This window comes from Phodopus roborovskii, unplaced genomic scaffold, assembly GCF_943737965.1.
Source record: "Phodopus roborovskii unplaced genomic scaffold, PHOROB, whole genome shotgun sequence".
NCBI classification, from domain to species: Eukaryota; Metazoa; Chordata; class Mammalia; order Rodentia; family Cricetidae; genus Phodopus; species Phodopus roborovskii.
The window spans coordinates 28,054,217-28,080,232 of NW_026126571.1; the positions used below are offsets into that span (position 1 = coordinate 28,054,217).

General features: G+C 46.3%; 1 protein-coding gene across 1 annotated transcript; it reads right to left on the bottom strand.

Annotated features, from left to right (window-relative positions):
* Positions 1-12,005: 12,005 nt before the first annotated feature.
* Htr5a (5-hydroxytryptamine receptor 5A) lies at positions 12,006-24,110 on the bottom strand. Its single transcript, XM_051203158.1, has 2 exons — positions 23,370-24,110; positions 12,006-12,415 (listed from the first exon to the last, which is right to left on the bottom strand). Exons 1-2 carry the CDS (start codon positions 24,108-24,110, stop codon positions 12,083-12,085), a joined length of 1,074 nt encoding a protein of 357 aa, XP_051059115.1. The 3' UTR covers positions 12,006-12,082.
* Positions 24,111-26,016: the final 1,906 nt, after the last annotated feature.

Here is a 26,016-nt window from a genome sequence, read left to right on the forward strand (position 1 = left end):
TATCCATATACACTCACTGGAGCATGGTCAAACTCTTGGTGTCCTGCCCCTTAAGCAGAGCTGAGTCCTTCCTCTCCTGCACCCCTGCTGGAAGCCATCTATTATGGAAAGCTAACTTCAGCATCCTATCACAGTTTTTAAGAGTTCTCTTCCATGGCTTTCTGTTTAGGCTGTTACTATGGGGGGGGGTGCAGGTGGGGATTGTCACAGACGTCTTCCATGTCCCTCTTTCTCAACTGTGCATCTGCAGTCATTGATATCACTGCCAAAGTAGCTTATTTGCTCTTTACGGTCCAAGGGAGCACAGATCATGACTTCCACGTGGTTTCTGATGTCAGCACAGAACAGGAGCAGAGCTCCCTGTTGCAGTAGGGCCCTGGACCCAGACAAGGCCCTCCAGTGCAGCAGGGACCATGAACATGAAAATGGTTTCAGGCTGCAGCATAGAGCACAGACATCTGCCTGGCCTTTGATGGCAACATGGGCCACTGATATCAACACAGACTGAGCCTGTTGGGGAATGTTATTTTAAGGTGTGTGACTTTTCTTTATATTGCATTTGTTTAACTCTGTGAAGCTGTGTTACTGTGTCTGTCTAAAACACCTGATGGTCCAATAAAGAGCTGAACAGCCAATAGCGAGCCAGGGGAGAGGGATAGACATGGCTCGCAGACAGAGAAGATAAATATGAGGAGAAATCTGGGAAAAGGAATGGAGGAGTGAGAGAGAAGGAGGAGGACTTCAGGGACCTGCCACCCAGCCACCCAGCCACCCAGCCGCCCAGCCGCCCAGCCACCCAGCCGCCCAGCCACACAGCCAGACACAGAGGAAGAAGGAAAGAAAAGGTATACATGAGAAAGATAAAAGCCCCAAGGCCAAAGATAGATGGGATAATTTAAGAAAAGCTGGCAAGAACCAAGACAAGCTAGGGCTGGGCATTTATAACTAAGAATAACCCTCCATGTGTGATTTGTTTGGGAGCTGGGACCCTCAAAAAGCCAAAAGATTGAAACATAACACAACAGTGGCCCTCTGGGGCAGCACAGACCACAGACATTTGCCAGGCCTTCAGTGGTAACATGGGCCACAGACATCAACTCAAAACTGGGCTGTAGCAGGACCTTGTACCCAGACATGATTCTCAGTGGCAGTCCAGACCCAGACACCACCATGGTCTCAGGTGACAGTGCAGGCTACTCACATCAGATGGTCCCCAGGGAAGCACAGCCCATGGTCATCAACATGGATTCAGGCCATGGCACAGGCCATGAATATCTGAATGTCTTTGGGTGGTACCATGGTCCTCAGACATCAATCTGGACCCCAGCCACATCAGAGCCACTGACTCACACATGGCTCTCAGCAGCATCACAGGACACAGTGGTCCTTTGAGGACCTTTGAGGAAGTCAGGTCCAGAAAGTGATCCCAAAGCCAGGCAGCTTGCTTGGGAGCTAAGTCCGCATCCGCATAAGCTCCAGCCCTTAAGCTGCTCACCATCCCTCAAATCCGCTGCACAGTGACATGATCTACCGTTGACCTCAGCCTTCTCCCAGCTTGTCACTGCTGTCTTATCACCAGTCCCAGCTCTCCACAGTGCGCGCTGCCCCACTCCTCCATCACTCCGGCCTGCCCATCACCTGCTCCCTCCTTGCAGTGCACTGGGCCCACCACACCTGCATGAGCGGGTTTTGTTTTGTTTTGTTTTGTTTTTTAAGTTAGTTTTTATTGTTTTAAAGACTTGTAGGAAAATGTGACTCCTTAGAAAACAGGTAAACAAACAAACAAAAACCAAAAAGCTGGCACTCAGGAGGCAGAGGCAGGAGGATTTGTGTGAGTTCAAGGCCAAGCTGCTCTATATAGGTCCAGACCAGCCAGGAGTATATAATGAGACCCATCTCAAAAAAAAAAAAAAAAACAAGCAAATATCTTGAGTGTGCTAAGCCTTTGGCTAGTGTTAAGAATTCTGGCAAATATGAGTAGAGCTGCTGGCAAGAATTAGCACATTACATTGTCCATCTCTAGCTGGGGACCTCCGCCAGAAGGCATGTGCTTAGTTTGGAGAGGACGTGATCTAAGGTCCTATGAATTGGCCATAAACATAACCCTACTATGCTGGTTGTTCCTTGGCACCAAGGAGGAAACATGGCAAGTGGAAGAAACCTAGTTCTGACAGCAAGCTGGAAGTGGGGCTTAGGGGTTCTACTATCACCTGGAGAAAAGACTGGTTCCCACCATCACAGCGAGCCAGGTGAGCATCAGGATGGCTGAAAACCTGAGACCCACTTTTGGATGGAGCTACACACACATCCCTCTCTTAACAGTGTACCTGGTGATGCAGGACTCCCACCTGTATCAAACTGCCGGCACATCCCACCTCAGATAATAGAGTAAGCCAGTGGTGGTGCATGCCCTTAATCCCAGCAGTTGGGAGGCAGAGGCAAGGCAGCTCTCTGTAAGTTCAAGGCTGACCTGGTCTTCAAAGTGAGTTCCAGGACATCCAGAGCTACACAGAGAAACCCTGTCTCAAAAAATAAATATATAAACAAAACTATGGAGTAAATTGCTCCTACCTACCACCCCTATGGTAACTCCTTTTCATGGTTAGTTTCCACTCTAACCTGTCCCAGAACATATCCAGCAGCTAGAGGCAGGGGGCTGACCCAGCCTAAAGCGACTTGGGGGACCATGCATGATAAGGCAAACTGTGTCCTTTGAACAGGCTTTTAGGGAAAAAACAAACAGCCCTGTTCACCATCTTATCTCTGTGCATGATTAGACATGAGTAGATATGATTAAAATCAGATGCATCATGAAAAGGAACAATAAAGGCTTACTTAACACAAGCCTGTCAGTCAAAACAGAAAAATCTCCCATATCCCACCCTTAGCAACCAACTCCTCCTCCTTCTGGTACCCATAAAAGGAGGCCTCTCTAGCTCAGGTGGTCCTCTTCTCTCTTGCAATACCTTGCCCCAGAAAAATACCCCAGTCTACTTTGCTTATTTGAGTATGCTTCTTTAGTTCTCTGAACAAGATGCCAAGGAACAACCAGCATAGTAGGGTTATGTTTATGGCCAATTCATAGGACCTTAGATCACGTCTTGATGCTAGACAAGACCACCAGCATCAAAAGATATACAAAACCAAAGATTTCTGGGAGCAAAATGGAATCACAAAATCTGCCATGCAGATGTTGGTTCAGACTGGGTACCAGAACGCCCACGTCAGCAGCAGTGCCAGCATCTGACTGCAGACAGCATGGGGTGGGTGGTGTCAGGGCCTGCCCTCCTGTTCCAGCTCTGTCCCCTGGGTGCTTGCAAGCATAGAGAAAAGCCATGGGGCTTCTTGGAGGTCAAGGAGAGAAGTAGCCGTAGTGGTCAGTGAAGCAGTCATTTCTCATAAATCTCGGGAGCTCACCTGAGTCCTGTTGTTAATCCTTTTGGGCAAGGATAAGATCCATTTCCACAATTCTGAGCCAAAATTGAAGCAAGCTTGATTTTATTGGAGTGCACACAAGAGCTGGCCAGTGATAGCCTCCTAAGTCGGGTTAAAGAGAGCAGCCCCAAGTCTATTTCTTGGGCCCTTTTAAAATACTTAAATCACAAGTAGGTGCCAACAAGTTTACAGAAGACAGACAACGCACAATAGAAGTACAGAAAAATCTCCAAAAAGCAAGCAATCAAACCAAAACCACCATATGGATTAGGGAGGGTATTCTCACAAACCAATCAAGGTCATGGTTGGGAAAGTCAGGCTTCAGGAAACAAACTTAAAACAGAAACTCAGCAGCAGTAAATGGAAACATTTTTTTTTTTTTTTTTTTTTTTTTTTTTTTTTTTAACAATGCAGCATAATGGCTCCTGCCTTCAAAATGGAGTCAGACAGGTTTCTCACTATTACCACAGCAACTATGCTCTTGTGTGCTGATCTGCTAAGCCAGGAAGGGAAACAGCAGTGTTGGTGTGAAGTTAACACAGCAACTAGAGCAGAAAAAAAGAAGGCGGAGCCAGCCGAGTTACACCTGGGGAAAAGCCCATTTCTGGGTAATTCTTCCTTCCCCCAGCATTTATATCAGAGAACTTCTTTGTGCACAGAGGAGGGAGCCTGGCTTTCAGGCTTCCTCACTTTATGGAGTCTCTCTCCACTGGGAGTGTGGATGCTCCCGCAGAAAACAATGAATATTCATGAGGTGTTAACTAAGCCATGAGAAGTCCAGATTCCCTGCTATCCAAAAAAGGGAGAGCCAGTGTTTGAACCAGCAGGCTTCTGATGCTCGGGCCTCCAGAGAACAGGAAGAAGCTCCCAGGGAGGGTCCTGCTGCTCCGTGGGAGGAAAGCACTGCCCCCCACTCCCCACACACACCTGCAGCTTCATTAGTGGCCATCCCAGGGCAGATCACAGTCGATTGTTCTGTAGTTCACATGGCCAGATTTCGGGTAGGTGGGTGGGGAGGGAGGGGGGGGCTGTGGGTCAGCTATAACTCTTTCCTAAATGTACCTCTCACCTATGCTCTTGAGGCTGCTTGGTGGGCACCTAGCTCCAGGGTGGAGGTGTGGTGGATGGTCTTGGAAATGGCTTTTTGTTTGCCCAGGCCACACCTTTCCAGAAAGTTCTCCCTCCACACAAGACTTCAACACCTCCCAAGGCCAGAGCCAAGCCCTCTTGGGCAACAAGAAGAGTGACTTCCCAAACCTGTTGACTCCTCCCTGAAGGATGTACCTCAGCCATTACCAAGTCTGCCACAGCCAGGTGTGATGTGGAGTGGAAGACGTTGATGACTTCTGTGTTGGTTTCATCTCTGTGAGCTGTGAGTGTGGTAAAAACGTGCTGACAAAAATCAGCTTTATTCTACTTCCAGTTCCAGGTTACAAGCCCCCTCTTCAGGGAGGTCAAGGCAGGAGGAGCCTCAGGTACCATAGACACAGTCAAGGGCAGAGAGAATAAACAGGACCTTGCTTACCTATGCTGTGCTCATCTGGCTTCCTCGCTTAGGCAGGACCCAGCCCATAAAGTGGAGCTGCCTGCATTTAGGGTGGGTCTTCCCAATTCAATTAACAATCAGACACTCCCTCACAGGCCACCTTGATTTACACAACTCCTCAATGGAAACTTTTAGAGCTGGGGTGTAGTGGCACCCGCCTTTAGACCTGCACTCAGCAGGCAGGGGCAGGGGCATGTATCTCTCTGAGTCTGAGGTTAGTGTTGTCTATATAGCAATGTTCAGGCCAGCTACATAGTGAGAATCTGTCTAACAATGAAAAAAGAAAAGAAAAGAGAGAGAAACTGTCTCCTTCGGTGGCTCTAGGTTGTGTCAATTAAGTTAAAATCATTCACCACACTTCCCAAAGAAGTCAGGTCTCACCAGAGGAAAAACAAAACAAACAAACAAAAACCTCAGTTCCAGATAGCTCCTCCTTCCCATATGATTTATACTGGAAACTCGAACACTTACCATGGCGCCAGGAAAGTTGAAAGTGCTTTCTGTAAGGGGCCCTAGTGTAACAGCCGATGTTGTGTTTTAAGTTTTAATTACTGTGCCCAAGAGAGACATGAAACAAAATGTCTCTAACCTGTAAGCCCCTTGCCCAAGGACAGATAGTTCCTGAAATGCTGGTGGCTGTTTGTTTATGAGATACAATAAGCCATGTGTTTTCACTCCCCTAAGCAAGTTTGCTTGACCCAATTATACCTGATGTTCTTTGCTCACATATAGGTGGGAGGTACACAGGCAGGAAGTACATCAGGATATATGCTTGCTTCTGATTGGACCTGATGGCAAATAAGGTGGCCTTATGGGGTTGCTTTTTTAATTCTCTGCAAAATGTGACTCATTGACATATTTTCTGGGAACCCAGGAACAGACCTGACCATACTCCATCATCCTGGCCTGTGAATATGTGTCACTCTGATTGGCTTAATAAAAAGCTGAACAACCAATAGGTAGGCAGAATTCTTGGAGCAGAGAGAACCCTGGAAGAAATAGGGTTAAGTCTTGAGAAGATGAAGAGCAAGCAGTTTGGGCAGTATATAGATGAGGTAAATGAACCTTGGGGCAGCACATAGATGAACAGAATGGGTTAATTTATTAGCGCTAGCTAAAAACAAACTTAAGCTATCAACCAAGCTTTCATAATTAATAAGTTGCTGTGTGATTATTTGGGAGCTGGCTGGCAAGACAGAAAAATCTTGCTTCAAATATGGCTCAAAATTGTGGCAGTGGTCTTATTCTTGCCCTGTGGGATTAACACTAGTTTTAGGCAAAAATCCTGTACAAGCTTGTTTGGATAGAGTGGTCCTTTAGCCTCTTGGAAGCAGTGGTGAGAGGTCCGAGTATTGGATGAACCATTTTCCCACCCATACCCCTTGGCTTTTTTAGTGGATAGCCTGTTTCCACACAATGGCTTCTGTATCTTCATAGCGCTGGGGAAGGGAGCCTTTTGGCCTGTTCAGACATGTCAGAAGTTAAACACTCTAAAGGGCATCAGCAGAGTCCTATACAACTGTCCTAAATCCTTTGTCCCTGACTCATTGCTGGGGTCCCCAGAGAGTTTTGTAGTTGCTTTTCTCATGCCTGTTGGAGTTTACCACCATCAACTGGGCCTCCCTTCTCTGTTGTGTTTTCTGGGATCAGTTCCCAGATACAGAACACCTGGCCCTGGCATGGAAATGATCCCTAAGGAAGCAGCCACCACCTCACAACGGAGGGAAATAGGAAGTTTAGAAATTACTAAACTGTAGGAGCTGAGAAGTCCATGGCCACGACCGAGGCTCAGCTAGTGTCCCGAAGGGGCCAGGACGTGAGATCTTCAAAAGGGCTGCTGCTCACACAAGCCGTGAGGATGGCCATCCCTCTCCCTTCTGCAGCCTGGGGCTTCTCAGGCAGAAAGTGTGTTCCAGTCTGAGCTGCAGCCATAGCTGAGCCACACATGGAAGGCTTCAAAAGCCATGGGAAGGAGGCCCGGTACCATTGATGCATTAGAGGCACCCAAGAATCTTCATCAACCGTGGGAACGGAGCCATTTTTTCCCAGGAGGATGGCTGGGAAAGAGTAGCTGGGATCCGCATTTCTTAGTGGAGCCGCTCAATCTAGCCATACTAGCTGTGCCCTTGGCTCTGGTGCCTCATCTGTAAAGCGAGGATAGGAGGTAGATGCAGGAAGACAGACATGAATGCATCCTAGGAGCTGCCCTGTGCATCAGAAAGAGACCCATAAGGAAGAGCAGCAGGACTCTGTTGCCTTGTATGGAACAGACTTCGGGACACCACCTCACTTCCCTCCCACTTCCCCATGCCCACCTGGCTGCCAGTCCCATGTTATCTCTGTGTGGTTGGCCCAGCAGGTGAGAGCACATACTACAGTGTCAATAGAACTGGGCTTAGATCCCAGCATATACATCAGCTCTCTCAGAGCCACCCCTAACTCAACTCCATGAGATCTAACGTCTCCTTCTGGCCTTCATGGGTAATGTACACATGCGGCACACACACACACACACACACACACACACACACACACACTAATAAAAATAAGTATTTATAAAGTTCACCAAATGATCCCAATGCCGATAGACCCAGCAATATCTCACATGTCACTATTGTACCTGGAAAGTACAAGCTTTCAGAGGGCCCAGAGAGACTCGAGCCATTCACTACGGGAGAGCATCCCCTCCGTGTGCTGTCTGGGACAGTGGGACTCTGGTTTCTTTCTCGGTTCTGTAAGCATGCTTCTAGTCACCCTGAGGAGGACCCACAGGGAATCTTGAGCTTCCTCAAGCCTGCCTGAGAAAAGTGGTCCTGGCAGTATGGGCACAAGGAATGGGCACTGGTGTTTCTAGTGATCGACTTCTGCTGTGACTTTTATGTGCCACTAGCCTGACTGCATGTTAGCATTTAAGAGTAATGGGAATGGGGTGGAGAGATGCTTAGTGCTCAAGAGCACTTGCTGCTCTTGTAAAGGACCTGGGTTCAGGTCTCAGCACACACATCAGATAGCTCACCATTGCCTGTAACTCCAGCCTCAAGGGATTGTTGCTTCTGGTTATCACAGGCACCTGCTCTCACATGCACAAGCCCACACATGTATATACATAATTTTAAGAATATTTTAAAAGAGTAATGGAAGCACTCTGCAAATAATTGAATTGCATACTAGAGACACAAATCAACATTCACACCTTGTAATGTTTTTGTCAGTACATCTTTGCAATGAGATGAAAGCACAATAATTAATTGCTACTTGTTCCTTGTGTATCAAGTGTTACATGCCCTAGGTAACATTTGCAGAGTGTGTATGATTTAAGTGTTGTCTTGGAGATGCTAAATACATCTGAATGATAATGTATGAATTCATCTTATGAGAAGACTAATAATAGCCTTAGTTAGAGGTTCAGTTAATTTGATCATAACATCTCCCTGTAACTACACTGTATAGACTGTGAGGGGCACTTTGATCATATCTTTTTCTCAGCCTTAATAAAAGTTTAAAAGAAACAAACCATTAAAAAAATGTATCTGGGGTTGGCGAGATGGATCAGTGACTAAGAGCACTGGATCCTCTTCCAGCAGACCTGAGTTCAATTCCCAGTACCCTCATGGTGACTTACAACCATCTGTAACTCCAGCTCCATGAGATTTGGCCCCCTCTTCTGGCTTACTAAGGCATGGCATGCACATAGTAGACAAACATACAAATAAAATAAAATTTTTAAAAAGGTAAAAAAAAAATCATTGTTATTTATTATTTTTAAATTAGGTGTGCCTATGTATCTGTTTGCACATATATGCATTCATACAGGTGCCTGCTCACGCTGGAGGGATCAGATCCCCTAGATATGGAGTTACATGTGTTTGTGAGTCATGTGATGGGGGTTTGGGGAGTAGAATTCAGGTCCTCTGCAAATGCAGTATGTGCTCTTAACCACTGGGCCATCTTTCCAGCCTCAAACCTTTAAGAAAAAACAATGAGATAAATATTGAAATTTGGGACTGGATCCTACCAGGAATTTCAGATGGAAAGACATGGTCCAGTTTGCACTGGACTCCAACAAGCTGTGTCCATTCCTTTACTTGTGGGCACTCAACAAACATATCCCCCACTATAACAATGAAAACCAATAGTGCCCAGTGATCCCCCTAGTTCCATGTGATCTTGGAGACAGGGAAAATGAGGAAGTAAGCAAGTCTGTATTTTAAACTATCTATGGGTCTAGTATGTCAAGTAAGAATACACAGGAGAAAGGAAAAATCTAAGGAAATCACAATTAAGTTCTTCATTCATGCACACACAGGAGTCTGCATTCAACCTGTCTACAGTCACATTGCGGGCTGTCTAACATCCTATATCTGTTCACACTCCCACATAAAGGTTGTCTTTGCAGGAAATTAAAGATAATTTCATGTCAAAGTCATCACAAATTTTCTACTTTGGGATGAGTATAGTTTATTATATACAGTATAATAGACCTGTACGTTCATGTTACAATACAGTTTTAATTTGTGCATTTGAGGAGTCAGAGACATGGAATATAATGGAGTTTTATTGCCCAAGAGTTGTAGACATTTTGAATGATGAGTAAGGGGTTTGTCTTAAATTGAGGTGACATGGGCAAAGCTGCTCTGTGTGATGATAAAAGTGGCAGTCAGAACCCTTCTTAGGTGTGAGGGTGGGATAAAGTAACTGTAGAGAGTGCTTAGTATGCTTGTGACTAGATCTCTTTACACATGCAGCTACAGAGAATAGAGAGGGAATAACACACTCCTAATTTCCTCAGATCTAAAGGCTGAGGGGGGGGAATAGTGAAGGACACAGTGCAGACTTTGCACAGTTTAGAACATTCTATGTGCATAATTTTCATAAAACTCAGACAAACAAACAACAGCAACAACAAAAAACTCCTTATATCCTGTCAATTGTGACCAATTGTTTTCTGTGGCCAGAAAACAAAAACTAAAACCAAAGCTCTTGATCAGACAGTTAGCTAACCCTGGTTATGAGAACAGTGTAAGCCATTCTGTTCCATTTCCAGCTGGCTTAGACCCAGTCCCTTAGTATATGATGCATGACTGGTCTAGGCCACTGCTTCCAGAAAAGGGGCCCCAGAATATTAGAAATTTTTTTACTTAAAAAACTTTTGGTCCAGGTATATGATAGTACACACCCTTATCCCAGCAGAAGCAACGGCAGAGACAGGCAGATCTCTGTGAGTTTAAGATCAGTCTGGTCTACAGTATGTTCCAGGACAACCAAGGCTACTAGGTGACACCCTCTCTTAAACAAAAATACTTAGGAACTCCTAGCCAGGTGGTGGTGGCCACTCCTTTAATCCCAGTATGCAGGAGGCAGAGGCAAGTGAATTTCTCCCAGTTTGAACCTAGCCAGATTCACAAAGTGAGTCCCTGGACAGCCAGAGCTGTTACACAGAGAAACCCTGTCTTGAAAAATCAAAACCAAACAAACAAAAAAACCTGCAAACCCTTGTGGATGAAGTTGTTGCACTTCCAGTGAACTGAAGAAACACCAACCTTCTGCAAAGGCATCACCATCCATCAGGCTCTGAGGGTGCACTCCCAGGATGATAATTCTTCAGCAAACAGCAGCTCCTTGGCTGCCAAAGGCAGCACAATGTTTCTCACTGCTGGGGTCTGAAGCATGGCTGTTTTTTGCTCACTCACGATTTTCTGAGAACCAAGTGCTGAGAGGGGTCCACAGCTCCGTGAGTTCTGATGGCTCCATCCTCAGTTTGTGGGAGAAGTCAGCACTCAAGGGTTCTGGAAAGGCGGCAATCTCTTCTTTATCACTTTAACTTTTTTGATGATGCTCTCAAAGTTCCCTCGACCTACCTATGGAGGTATGGGTGCACCCAAGGTTTTCTGTGACCGTGTAAACACTATGTCTTTACCAGACTGTCTAGACTCACCAATTACACTGCCAATTTGACAAAGGCCATATTTGACCATTGTCTGCCAATCTTATAGGCTACTGGTCAAGTTCATAAAGCCAAATCCACAACTGCAAAGTGGTCAGCACCCTATTACTACCTGGGTCTGACAGATAGATCCTTGTGGTCACCAACTGTGAAACTCTGTTGAGAAGTCAACCGTTCATAACCATCATTAACCTGGAAATCTTATTATCTAGGGATGAAACACTAAGGCCAAAAACAGAAGGAATTACACAAATAAAAACCCATAACAAATAATTTTGACAAATCCTGTGAAATTAGTAGATTTTTCTATTTTTTGTGAACAGTCGTTTCAATGTTTCATTTTCCCAGTTCCAAGCTGATAGGCTGAGATGACTTTAACTGGGAAACTGTCCTTTTCTGCAGTGTGTGTGTGTGTGTGTGTGTGTGGTTAGCCTGAACAAAACAGTGAAGACATCAACTGCTGTCCTCACAAGTGGGACTGTGCTTTGATATGTTTGGGGACAGAATTTGGTGGCCAGATATTAGAAAGGATTCAGTAAGTTCTAGGACATACAGCCTAGGACCACAGAACAGAGCTCTGAAATACGGACTAGCTATCCTGGGAAGTTTGGCCTGATGGCCTGCTGCTGTGCAAACAGCCTCACCAGGACATTTTGTTGTTGTCACTAGATAGCCCAAGCAAGTTTTGAACCTACTGTGTAGCCCCAGGTGGCTTTAAATTTGAGGTGCTCCGCCTTAGCCTCCTAAGTGCTGAATCACAGGTGTATGTGATGGCGGACAGCTTTGTCATCCTTTCCTCCTCTCTCCCCTGCCCGAGCTGTTTCACTCCCTCTCTTGTCCCTCCTGTCTGCTTTGGTCAACTTTTCTCATGACCTTGATGGAGTGGACTTAGAGAATGAATGGGCACTTTGTGGGCCTAGTCCGTGGCTGCTGGTACAGAGTAAGGGAGAGTTCCCAGATTGGGGACATAAGCCACCAGAACCTTCAGGGGAAGACGACTCCCAACACACTAGCACAGGCGTGAAGTGAGCTGAGCTCTGATGTGACCCTGGTGCCCTTGGCAGATGGACCTTGCAGAACTGCTGGGCTGGCTGCAGAGGTTCATGGGACAGGACAGTCCACTGAGCTATGGGGAGAAGGCATTCCCATACGGCCCCTCACTGTTGCTTAGAGAAGAAGACCTTGAAAGCACTGCTGTAGCTCCTGTTGAAGGCTGTGTAGATGAGTGGGTTGAAGAAGGAGTTGGAATATCCCAACCACAGGAAGATGCTCTTCCAGATGGCAGGGATGTCCCAGGAGCACAGGGGACTGATGAGCTCGGTGACAAAGAATGGAAACCAGCAGAGCACAAACACCCCGATTAGGATGCCCACCATGAGGGCTGCCCTCTGCTCCTTCTGCTCCCGCCATGTATCCCCTACTGTCTGGAAGGTAACGGTGGCATGGCGGACAGTGAACACCATCTGGGGTTGTTGTGTAGCATCCTTCACCTGAAAGGCACAAACAGACACTTTGTAAGGAACAACCTCTTCGTACCTGCCAGGTAGTGGCAAAGCTGGAACCCAGGTACAGATGGGCCTGAACCCCACAAGCTACTCCAAAGGACATGTTGGAATTTAGATGGGGAATCCCATAAACTAGAGGGTATAGCAGTGCGATGGCAGGTCTAAGGAGTGTGTGTGCACGCACATGTGTGTGTTTTCCCAGTCCACTACGGGCAGTATCATCCCTAGGCAAGTCGTCCTGAATTGTATGAGCAAACTAGCTGAGTTTAAGTCAGCAGTTCTCAACTTATTTCCAAAAATATTTACACTATGATTCATAACAGTAATAAAGTCATAGTTATGAAGTAGCAATGAAAATAATTTTATGGGAGTCACTACAACATGAGAAGCTGTATTAAAGGGTCACAGCATTAGGAAGGTTGAGAACCACTGGTCTAAGCCATAAAAGCCAGCAAGCAAGAAGCATCCACCATGTTTCCTACCATCCTTCTTTGGCTATGAAGTGAGGTAGATGTAATGCTGTGTGGGATAGGAAGCAGACCTGCCTTCAAGTTCCTGCCTTGGCTTCCCTGAATGATGGGTGGTGGCATTTTAGGCCAAAATAAGCACTCCCCCTCCCAAGGTGCTTTTGGTCGGAGTGTTTTATCATAGCAACATAACTGAAACTAGAACATGAGGTGTGTGGATTTGGTGGCAAAGGTGATGGTAAATTACTGATTGCAAACTGGGTGGAATAGGAATCACCTGGGAGGCTAACGTCTAGGCTTGTCTGTGAGGGAAAGGCACACCCTAAATATGGGTGGCACCATCCTATAGGCTTGGGTCCCAGACTGAATGAAAGGAGAGAGTAGAGTATGGCATCGGCCTAGCTCTGCTTCCCAGCGGCACAGGCGGCAGCATGAACTTCCACCATGCCCTCCCTGTTGTGACAGATTGCACCCCTAAACTATGAGCCAATGCAAAGCCTTTCTCCCTGGAGTTCCTTCTGTCTGGTATTTTATCCCAGCAAAAAGAAAAGGTATTAGTATATGTCACAATGAGCTCATTATAAACAAAATGTGGAGACTGAAAATTCATTTACTATACCTCTCATACCAGATAGCCTAACCCAGCCAGCTACATAGCACCCTGTGGAGGTCAGTGATTTTCCTTTGTCATCTGGGGGCTGGCTGAGTGGCTGTGGTTTACTGTTACTGCTCACCATCAGGGAGGACCCTCTGTGGGGTGGCCTTTGAAGTCTCCTTTGCTCAAGCTTCACTCAGTGCGACACTCAGATGATTTCCTGTTGCTGGTGAGATCAAGATATAGCTCCTTCTCGACTCTTGGCTCCTTCTCCAGCACCATGCCTGCCTGCATACTGCCATATCTCACCATGATGATAATGGACTAAACCTCTGAAACCATAAGCCATCCAATTCAACAGTTTCCTTTATGAACGTTGCTGTGGTCATGGTGCCTCTCCACAGCAATAGAGACCCCAACGAAGACAGCAGGTGAGGTGGCTCAGTGGGTAAAGGTGCTTTCCAACAAGCCTGACCACCTAAGTTCTGTCGCTGGAGACTACACAATAGAAGGAGAGAACAAACTCCCCCAAGACTCCCAGGAGGTCCTCCCGTCTGTCTCTCCCTCTGGAAGTCTTCATCACTCCCGGCATTTTCTCATGGGCCAAACTGGGCATTGCTGGTAGCAACAGAAATGCTAGTAACATGAGGGTAATAGCAACAGTGTGAACACTGAAGACATGGATGCTGTAACACTAGGGGTGCTGGAAACATGGGACACTGGGGTGCGTTTTTGGATCAGGAATTCTTCAGAGTTTAGTAATAGAGCTCCACATTTCTCAGAAAAGCACCCCCCCCCATCTTGGTATCCTTCATTGCTGTGATAAATACCATGACTAAAAGCAACTTGGGGAAGAAAGGGTTTATTTCACTTCTGGGTCACTTACTCTTCATCAGTGAGGAAATCAAGGCAGGAACCTAAGCAGGTGCCTCACAGACAGGCTCATGGTCCATGAGCCTCTCACACAGCCCATGCTCAGCTGCCTAGGCAGGATACTACCCACAGTGAGCTGAAGTCTCCCATGTCATTCATCAGTCAAAACAGTCCCTCACAGACACAGCCACAGAGCAGTCTGAATTGGGCAGCTTCTTAGGTCACTCCAGGTTATGTCAACTAACCAGGACACAAGTCCATGTGAAACACTGATCCTTCTTCAAGACCGTGTTCTGGTGCTGTGTTCAACACTAGCCTGCCCCCACCCCCATCCATCTACCCCCACCAAGAACTCAGTGATTGAAATCACTGTCTATGGAGCTGCTGGGTCCATTGGTAGGAGATCCTGGCTATTTGAAAAGTTTCCACATTCCCTTGCTTTCAGGTTTATGTGCTCACCCTGCCTTCCAGACCTCTTCTTTCTGCTCTTGGCTAATCAATGGCTATGATGAAGTACTTAACTGAATCTGTAGATAACCTGAATAGATTATCATGAGAGTTTAACCCACTCATTAGCAGATCTCAGGAAAAGAGGATAAGGCTACCATTGAGCGAGCAGTCAGACTAAGCTAGATCTTCCATCATCTCTGACACACACTTAGAAGAGATGTTTCACAATTTCATACTCACAGAAAGTTACCAGCTTTATTAGCCTTTTGTCTTTCAGCAACTGAGTTATTTGGGAATAGGTACCACTTAATAAAGCTCTTTGGTTTTGTTTTTCTTTTTCCAAAATATTGCTATGCTAAATAATTGTTTATGGTTTTACTACAAATCTTGTGTACTCTTTCCACAGCTTTCTGTTGCTGAAGTTGGGGGACAGAGACTCTCAGCTCTGGTGTGGATTCAGTCGATTTGTAAGACTGGTCACCTGGACCTGCCAGAACACTCAAGAAACAGATTTACAGATTAGAAGAAGGCTCTGCATGGTGGTGACTCAGGGACAGATTGCTTGCTCTGTAGCTATGGTAACAAGGAGTCCTGCTGGTTGTCTAAACCTCTTCCTCTGATCAAGGACAATGAGCACATACTTGTAAACAAGCCAGTCATCGCCAGCCCTCCCAATCGTCAGAGTCACCCTAGAAAGCTGACTCTGAGAACCAATCACCATGAGCACCCACACTCTACAGATAATGCTGCCCACTGACCCACACAATGACCCCACCCCAACCTGGTCACTCTGACGTCACAGAGATAATCGTGATTTCTTTTGTCCTAGGAACAGTTTGGGATGACAGAATTTCTCTTACTGCCAAGGCCATAGATTCACCAGTTCTTTTATTCTCAGCCTCTGGGTCACAGCTGTGCCACCCATGGCCAGTCTGAAAGGTAACACTGAGACCATGCCTGGGACCCCCCATGACATCTCCCCACCAAAAGCTCTTCATTGGACCCCAGCTCCAGCTACCTGCTGGTTTTTGTTCAGGCACTCCTGGTTACTTGGGTTCTGGCTGGCCCCTTGGCCCCTACTGCTAATGATATTTTGCTGTTCCGGAATTTGCAAACAAAGGCTGTCTTTATGCCAGATTATCATATTGAGGTGTTTGCTTCATGGAAGCAGAGCCTCTGCTAGAAGTCTGCTGTTGGGTCTTGGGTTAGACTTTGGATAAGGTGTGGTCATGTGTCAAGAGCTCAGCACTGTCCAACACCACCATGCTGTGAAATGAACTGCAGCATCTACAGCTGTTTGGTTTTTGATTTAAAAATTTGGTGTGTGTGTGTGTGTGTGTGTGTGTGTGTGTGTGTGTGTGTAAGTGGTAAGTGTGTATAAGTGCATGCATGTGCTCACAGAGTCTAAAAGAGGGTATTTAGTCACCTGGAGCTGGAGTTATGAGCTGCTAGACATGAGTGCTGGGATTGAACCACTGTCCTCTTCAAGAGCAGCAAGCATTCTTACCCATCTCTGTCTAGTCTCAGTCAGCTTGTTTAACTGATATCCAGAAGCCTTACAACATTGCCCCCTTGGGGTCTCTCTGGGAGCTGTATCAGTTTTCCTAAATGAACTGCCCTTTCTTCAAGATGGTTTGTTGTTGTTCAGGAAAAATTGAAGCATTCTGTAACTCACTAGATATAAAGTCAGATCTATAAACTGTAAATTCAGAGCCTATACCAGAGCCAGGGGCATAAGGGGAATTTTTCCTAAACTTTGAAGAAAAGGGCAGAAATGTGTTATGGGATTTAGAATTTCATTAGAATATCAAACAAATCATATTACTAGGACCTGTCACAGCCGGAATTGAAATCTCTTCAGATTTGGAAACATTTAAAAGCAGGAGAGAGAGGAAAAGAGTTACCTAATCCAATTGTGGGAATTTAAACATAAAGATAGATTATGGTTTACATAAGGCAACTTTAGAAGCTTCCCTTACATGCGGTGACTGGAGCAAGGTACAAAGCAAACAAAGACAGAAAATAGATTTGGCATCCATGCAGCATTTATGTGGGACAGAAGCCTGAAGCTGATGGAATGAGGTCTCAGTTGAAGCGAGGTCTTCTTTTCTTTCTTTCTTTTTTTGTTTGTTTTATTTTTTGATTTTGTTTTTATTTTTTGTGTTTTGAAGCAGGGTTCTCTGTGTAGACTCACAAAGATCTTCCTGCCTCTGCCTCTGGAATGCTGGAATTAAAGGCATGTGCCACCATACCTGGCTCAGTCCTTTTTTTTTTTTTTTTTTTTTTTTTCTTTCAATAAAGGAGCTCATGAGGGCTAGAGAAATAAATGGCTCAGAGGTTAAGAGTACTGGCTGCTCTTCCAGAGGTCCTGAGTTCAATTCCCAGCAACCACATGGTGGCCCACAGGGTCTGGTGCCCTCTTCTGGCATGCAGGTGTATATGCAGACAGAACATTATATGTAATAAAAATAAACAAATTAACTTTTAAAAAAGGAACTCAAAAATAAGAAGTAAATGGAACTATGAACCTAAAATTTAAAAAATTCCCAATATGAGGCTAGACATTTCCAAATAACCTTAAAAAGTAAAGGCTGGAGATCTATATAAGATGTGGTTCTCTGGATGTACCTAACAAGGCCTCTGAACCCAGAGATGTGGGAGCCCAGATAAGACCCAGGCACTAACAGATTATCTATCATCTGCCTGTCTGTCATTCATCTCTTTATATCTATCATGTATCAATTATCACCTATTATCTATTCTATCACCATCATGTATCTACATTGTTCATAAGCTATTGGCAGAAGGCTCCTGAAAAGAATCAATATCTCAAGCTAGAAAGCTAATGCAGTGGAAACTCCCCAGGAATCTGTGAGGGTGACCCTAGAAATGGCAGATACAAAGCCTGAACTGGCCATCTCCTGTAACCAGGCAAGACTTCCAGTGAAACAATTAGAACCCTAACTCAGCCAAGTAATCTCTGACCTACAATTTGTCCTGCCTACAAGATATGTTGGGACAAAGGTGATACAGAGATTACAATAGTGCCAACCGATAACTGGTCCAGCTTGAGATCTGTACTATCAGAGGGAGTCCATCCCTGACACAACCTGGAGGGCCAGGACCCAGAAGCTAGGACAGAACCAAACATACCCGGAAAAAAAAAAAAAAAAAAAAAAAAAAAAGATTCTTAATGATACTGTGATTGTTGCCTAGCCCAATATTGTCATTAAAGAGGCTTCACTCAGCAACTGATGGAAACATATGAAGAAACCCACAGCCAAACATTAGGCAGACCTCAGGAAATCCTGTGGAAAGGGAGAAAGAAGGGTTATGGGAGCCAGCGGGGCCAAGGACAGAAAGAAAACACAGAGTCAACTGATCTGAGCTCTTTCTTGGGCTCATGGAGACTGAACCGCCAACCAGAGAACTTACATGGGACCTGAACCCTTTGCAACATAATGTGTAAATGTGTGGCATGGTCTTCTTGTGGGACTCCTGGCAGAGGAAATGTCTGACTCTGTTGCCTGCTCTTAAGGCCCTTTCCTCCTGCTGGGTTGACTCATTCAGCCTTAATAGGAGGGGGGGGGGCTAGTCTTGCTGCAACTTGATATGGGACAGCTGGCTGATATACATGGGAGGCCTGCCCTTTTCTGAAGGGAGGGGAGAGGGAGTGGATGGGGGAGCTTGCGGGGAGAGACTGGTAGGGGAGGAGGGAGGCAGGGGAAACTGATTGGGCTGGAGAAAAAAAATTGATTAATAAATAAAAATTTAACATAAAAAAAACAGTATCTCATATTAGCTGATAAGCAAAATCACTATCCAAAATCTGCTCACTAAAGTCATTCCAAGGAGGCCATAATCACCTACCAAGCCCCCATCTTTCTAACTTTAGAGGATAACTGTCTATACTATGGATGCCCTGCTTGTTTGTACCGAGTTAAACTACCTTTAACCCTCACACCATAGAATGAAAACTCATTTGATAGACAAAAGTTGTTTGAGGGTGGGCTAGAGAGATGGCTGCTCAGCTGAGTGAAGAGCCTCCCACACCTTTAATCCCAGCCCCCAGGAGACAGAGGCAGGCAGATCTCAGAATCTTGTCTACATAGTGAGTTCCAGGATAGGGCTGCATAGAGAGATCCTGTCTCAAAAAAAAAAAAAAAAAAAAAAGTATGCATTATGCATACTCAACTGCTTAGCCAAAAAACCTGGGTTTGATTCCAGCACCAGTATGGCAGAACACAACTGTCTATAACTCCAATTCCAGGGGATCCAACACTCTCTTCTGGCCTTTGCATGCACCAGGCACACACATGGTATACATACAGATATACACACAGGCAAAACACCTACACATACAATAAAATATTTATAAAATTTTATAAAATAAAAGTTATCTGAGAATGGCAGGTTGGCTCAACAGGTAAAGGCATTTGCCACTAACCTTGAGACCTAAGTCTGGTTGGAAACAGAGAACCAATTCTGGGTTAGTTGTTCTCTGATTGCCACATGTGCTCAGAGGCACACACACACAAAATGTAAAATAATGAAAACAAAACAAAAACAAGATATCTAAAAGGCAGAGGGAAGTTGGTTTGCAATAAATTTTAAAAAGTAAACCTAGGAAATTTTGTCATTAATAAAATACTTGGCTGCTGGGTTTAGTATGTGCTGTAATCCATTTTGGAGACTAAGGAAGGGAGATTCTCAAGTTTAAGGACAACCTAAGGAATTCCAGGCTAGCCTGTGTTGAATAGGAAGACCCCACCACAAACAAATAACAAATAGACAAAATGATGTGTGTTGTGCCGGGTGATAAAAGAAAGAGTAAATGAAAGGCTAATGTGTGTCTAAGTAGCACACTTCTCAAAGGTTTGAGGGCTGGGTCTAGCAGTGAGAGGAGAGGAGGGCCTCTTTCATCCTTGTGACTCACATAGAGTTTAATCTGTTTCCAAATAAGCTGTGTGGCTACTCGTGATGAGGCTATAGCTGAGAATACTTGCACTATAGGCTGGAGCATTAACGAAAGACAGCAGGGCCTGAGGTCCCTATGGACACCCCACCAGCAAGAGGAACTGCAGCCCAATGCACCTATGCTGCTGGATCAGAGTCCCCAGAAACTTTCCTTTTATACTGTTACCAGTGTACCACAGGGGCTGGAAAGATAGTTCAGCGGTTAAAAGCACTGATTCCTTTTCTAGAGGACATGGGTTCCAGTGTCCACAAGGCAGCTTACAACCGTTTCTAACTCCAGTTCTAGGAGATCTAGTACCCCTTCCTAGCCTCCAGACACCAGACACACATGTGGTGCACAGATATACACATAAACAAACACTTGTACTCATAAAATTTAAAAAATGTACTGTTAGACATTTAGTTCAGTTGGTAGTGTGTTTACAGCGTGCTCAAGCCTCACGTGCAATCTTGACCATCAGTATGGTGAGATGCACCTCTAATTCCAGCTCTAAGAGATCAGTCCATAGACAGCTACACAGAGAGCTGGAGGGGATTCAGCACCCTCTTCTGGCCTCCATGGGCACTTGCAAAGTGTTTGTTTTCAATTGTTAAATATCTGAGTGTTTTGCCTCCATTTGTGTCTGTGCCTGCGGTCCTCAGAGGCCAGAGAGGGCATCTGATCCCCTGGAATTCCGGTTACAGATGGTTGTGAGCCATGTGAAAGGGCCAGTGATGCTCTTAACAACTGAGCCATCCCTCCAGTTCCAGCGCACACACACTGACTGAGCTATGCTCTCCAGCCCAGTAATCAAAGCTCTGTTAGCTTTCTTCCCTTGGCTGGCAATCTTATGTCACTACCTGTAACTAACCCCACCCCCAATCACTAATGAACCTACCCAGCATGCCCCATTGTTAGAGTAGAAAACAAACAAACAAAAAACAAATGCAAAACAAATAAACAAACAAACAAAAATTGTAGTCAGGAGACTACAGTCTCGGGCCTGAATGGAGTTGGGCAGGGTCATTCAATTGGCCAAGAAACCACCCTTAGGAACAGAGGCTTCTTTAAGTGGTGCTGCAGAGGTAGGTGGGGTAATTAAACCTTGGAGATAGGAGCTTTCCTTCCCCCAGGCCCTACCCTGCCCCGGAGCTCTTTTCTGTGTCTTTTCTAAGTGTGCTTTCCTTAACACTTCTGGCTTCTCCCTCTGACATTTTGGACTTCCTTTCTCTTCCTAAAGCCTCCTCCCCATCTGGTGGCCTACTGTCCACCTTCCATCTGACCACTACACTGGCTTAAAAAGGAAGACTTTTCCCTTCCTCTCCGCCTTCTCTGGACTGCAGCTGAGGTTTTAAGGCTTGCCTGCCTCTGGGATTTTCTTTTAAGTGCTAAAATCGTCTTTGTGTTTTCATTTGAGTCTGTTCTTAAATTATTTTATTAAGGAGACCAAGAACCCTCCTCCAAAGGGGACCCCAATTTCCCAGTGTCACTTTTGTGGGTAATTGTGTTCCTGGGGAAACTGAGGCTCACTTTTTAGGTTCACAGTCTCATCACTCATTCATAAAAGAATTTAGAAGCAGACTAGAAAGGAAGTTGGGGACAGTTTTATTAGAGTTGAAAAGAAAAGCAACAGGGTGGAGAAGCTGTGGATCGCTGCAGCTGCCAATGGCTGGGAAGTCGAGAAGAGAGAAAGCCATGCTGTTGGCAATAGCGTTAGCAAGCAGCCCCAAGGCAAAAAGAGAGGGAGCATCAGAGACAAAGTGAAAGAGCCTGCAGTGCCCGGGAAAGCACATTTGGCCTTTAGCCAATGTCTGAAAGAAAGAGATACAATGAAGAAGAAAACAGAAGGGTTACACTGTGCTGATGCCAAAAAGAGCTGCATCAGAGAAGAGGCCTCTGGAAGGTCTCATTAGGGGGTCGTTTATCCCTTCCTGCTCCTTTTTGGCTGCTTGAAATGCCAGGCAAGAGATACAACAACCTTCACCTTCTTATATGGTGATTTAAATTCCAAAGGAAAGCAAGCGTTCTGTCACCAGGGAATCCAGAGGTGGAGCCCAAGCTTCAGTTGCCTAAGGCTACTTAGAACCTAGCTCCAGGCTCTCTGGTAGGTATGGTAGTTTCCAAAATTCAGTTCTATGAATTCTGGTCCTGAAATTCTTTGTTGTGGGGCAATCCTGTGCTATTAGAAAGCAACAGGCACTGAGCAGTGGTGGTGCACGCCTTTTAACCCAGCAGTTGGAAGGCAGAGGCAGGCTGATTTCTGTGAGTTCAAGGCCAGCCTGGTCTATGAAGTGAGTTCCAGGACAGCCAGAGTTACACTGAGAAACCCTGCTCAAGAAACCAACAATAAAACAACAACAGCAACAACAATAGTTCAAATGAAATCACCAGGCAGTCCAGACATCATCCTTGATGGAGGATACTGTTCTAGATGGAGGTACAGGTAGTTTCTGTCATCCCTTTCCTTCTTTATTCTAAAAAACAAAAAAACAAAAACAAAACAAAATTGATGCTTGCCCCTTCCTTTCCTCCCTCCACCCATTGTGCCCTAGATCGGATGATTAGAAATGCAGCCACACTGACAAGTGTTCACAAATAACTTCCATTCTTAGGCTTAGCTTTACATCAAGCCAGTATAACACACTCAGCTCACTCAGTTAAAGGATTCTGCTGTCCAGAGCCCACAACAGAAAACAGAGACTGTAAACTTGTCTGATCTAACTTCAATACACAAGTGAGGCCTCAGCAGTGGATAGAGAGCTGGCTCCTTTCCGTGGAGCTTGAGAATACTGAATCACCGCATCAGATTTCCAGGAATTAAGGGGGAGGGGCAGAGGATGGAAGGGGGCCATCCTTGTAGAGATTATCTGCTTCAAATGCCAGCCTTAGGGAGCTGGGGAGCTGTCTGTCCTGAAACTCAACTTTCTTCCTGCATACTACTCAAAGGGAAGGCAGATAGGCCAGGTGGTCCTCAGTGGTGCCCATGGCCTGATGAGGTTGTAGTAAATAGGCCAGAAAGCAATGGTACAGACCATAAGGCAAGAAAGTGACAACAAACACAGCACCAAGATCACAGTAAAGAGTTGTGTTCAATCTTGGGGGGACACTGAAGAATGGAGAGTGACAACAATCTAGAAATTATAGTTTGCAAAATAGCCTAGAACGCAACACAACTGATGAGCCTGCAATGTGGCAACTATTCTGTCAATCACTCTAACCTTCCCTCCTTGGACACCCTCACCACCAATGCAGGGTATTTTTTGGGGGCACTGAGCCAGTGTTCCCCAAACACCAGCTTCACCAGATGTTCTATAAGGGATGTTGTCCATCCACAGAGCTTTAGTGCCAAAGTGGACCCGGTAGGACATGGACCACAAACCCCACATTTTCCACATAGAAAATGATCCACCGGGCACTCAACACTGGATGGGCTTCAGAGCTTAGAACAAAGGGAGTCGTTGGTGCTTGAGCCCTGCCTTGCCTAGACCTTTCTACACTGGAGAGTTTCACCTTCCATAGACATTGGGGGAGGTGTGCTGAGAAGAAAGCTTTTGCAGATGCAAGTGAAGTATTTTTAGCGATCCTTGTAGCACCCACCTCCACAGCTTCGGGAACGGGGGAGACGCTGTTGGTCTTCCTAGAACCCACGCGGAACTTCGCAGCCTTGTAAATCTTCCAGTACACGAAGAGCACCACGCACAGCGGCAGGTAGAAGGCGCCCACCGTAGAGAACACGGTGTAGGAAGGTTCACGACTGACCTGGCACTCCTCGCTGAGTTCAGAGTATGTCTCTCCCCAGCCGAAGAGCAGCGGGGTCAGAGAGATGACAGCAGAGAGTGCCCAGGTGAGCACGATCATCACGTTGGAGGTGCGCTTTCGGGCACGGAGTGTGTACTCCAGGTGGCGTGTGATAGACCAGTAGCGATCCAAGGCTATGGCTGTCACATTCCAGATGCTGGCTGTGCAGCAGAGCACGTCACATGCGATCCACAGCTGGCACAGGCGCCTGCCCAGCTGCCAGCGGCGTCCGGACAGTTCATGCACCAGGCTCAGTGGCATGACCAGCGCAGCCACCAGCACATCTGAGATGGCCATAGACGCCACCAGGTTGTGTGGCACGCGGTGGAAGGTGCGTACCCTGAGGATGGTGGCCAGTACCAGAAGGTTCCAAGTGAATGTGGCCACGGCTAGAAAGCCCAACAAGGTCAGGACCAGCACTCGGAAAACTGAGAGAAAGGGCCGACTAGAGCGCAGGTCTTCTGTGCCCAGGCTGCGGTTGGGTTCCAAAGAGGAGGGAGTGGAGAGGGGAAAGGAGGTCAAGTTTACAGTCAGATCCATCGCCAGCCCAGAACACCTGCGTTCAGATTCAGTAGCCACCGAGCCTACAGGAGTCAATCTAGAAATGTTTGCGACCACTGACTAATGGAGAGGATTCCACCAAGAGCCTCTGAACCTGGCCCCAATCTCCAGTCAGTGAGAATCTGGAGGAGACGGTGGCAGAGGGGAGGGTGCTAGGCTGCAAGCCTCACAGTCTCGGTATCCTTACAGATTTGGAAAGCGGACTCAAGGGGCTGAGTCTAGAAGCCAGGGCTCGCCTAAGGTATCACATGCCTGCGTTTCCTCACCTTGGCGGAGATCGCTGTCTGGTCGCCCGCAGCAGAGCATCTTTGGGATCGGCTCCGTGCAGGGTGAATGCCTGGAACCCGGCTGGTGCGTTGGAACAATCGCTGGTTCAGGGTTGCTCCCTACCCGCCCCCAACTCTGTTCTCCAGGCAGTAGCACCCTGGGGAACAGCCGGATGCTGGGGAAGCCACGCAGGTACCTGCTTTCTAGAGATGGTCTTCTGCCTTGACCTGGCCTCTCTCTACCATGCCCGGGTCTGCTACTCCGAAAATGTACGCTGGTGTGCCCACCCGGACCTGCCTTAGCAAAGTGGGAATCCAGCGCTACGTAAGGCATCAGCTGATGAAGCCGCCTCTCCCCGCCCCTGCTCACGGAGAGGCTTGCTTGGCGCTGTCCACGGTGCTGCTGCTTACCCCAGCATGCAGCTTGGTGGCTGTCCAAGGTCCAGTCATTCTTTACCAATTGTCCATGGGGGGAATCCAGTTAACTAGTAAACTTTCCTAAAGCCTTCTTCCAATACCCCCGCCCACCCCCCCCACCGAGGTGATTTTGAGACCCCGAGCCGCATCTTGGTTTCCAGTGGGTGTTGTGCACAAGCGTCCCAAGTGAGGCGCATAACTAACAGTCTGGCCTACTGTTTTTCTCCTCCAGATGAGCTCAGTGTCTTTGCTTAAAGAGATAGATGGCTATTTGCCTTGTTCTCAGACAAGGCTGAGGTGTGGCATTAGGATGCCTGTTTCCTGACACCTAGAAGGAGTCTCTCCAGTGGCTCTACTGAACTTTCTACTGAAAAGAGATAGTTCAGACATTAAGAGCATTGGCTACCCTTGCAGAGAGCCTGCTTTGCTTCCCAGGGTTCACATAGTGGCTCACAACTGGCTGCAACTCCATTTTCAGGGAATGTCCCTGGCCTCCACAGGCACCAGTACACACACATAGGACACACATACATACAAGCAAACAAACACTCATACACATAAAATAAAATAAATAAACCCTTAAGGAAAAAGGAAAAAAGCCCCGTGGCATTTGAAAAGCAGGGGCATTGTGCCATGGGTGATGGTGTAACCTTTAATCCCAGTACTCAATCTCGATGTAGGTGAAGCTTTCTGAGCTAGTGAGATACTGATGGGGGATGTCCTTCTGTGTGCTGTGAATATATGTTTCTCTTGTTGTTTGATAGGTAAAGCTGTTTTAGTCAATGGACAGGCAGGATGTAGTCAGTCAGAAGTATAGGCAGAGCTACCAGACTAGAGGAACTCTGGGAAAGGAAGACAGTTGCCAGTGAGATACCATGTAGCTGGTAAGGGAGAAAGAGGTCTGAACATCATCAGTAAGCCAAGACCATGTGGCGATACACAGATTAATAGAAATGGGTCAGTAATTAAGAGAGAGCTAGCCAATAAGAAGCCTGAGCCATATACCAAATAGTTTATATTAATAGAAGCCTCTGTGTGTTTATTTGGAACTAAATGGCTGCTGGACTGGCAGGGACAGAAATTTCAGTCTACAACACTGTCTCAAAACAAACAAACAAAAAATAAGCAAATTTTAAAAAGGGGGACATTAATTCTTTACCCCAATGTACATGTAAACAAATTGACATGTGTGCTCAAACACA

Bases quoted from the DNA above. Each gene is read 5' to 3' on its own strand.
- Htr5a (XM_051203158.1), bottom strand. From the start codon at position 24,110: ATGGATCTGACTGTAAACTTGACCTCCTTTCCCCTCTCCACTCCCTCC. The intron at 12,416-23,369 runs GTGGGTGCTACA...TGTGCCTTTCAG, and splicing joins CCGTTCCCGAAGCTGTGGAG to GTGAAGGATGCTACACAACA.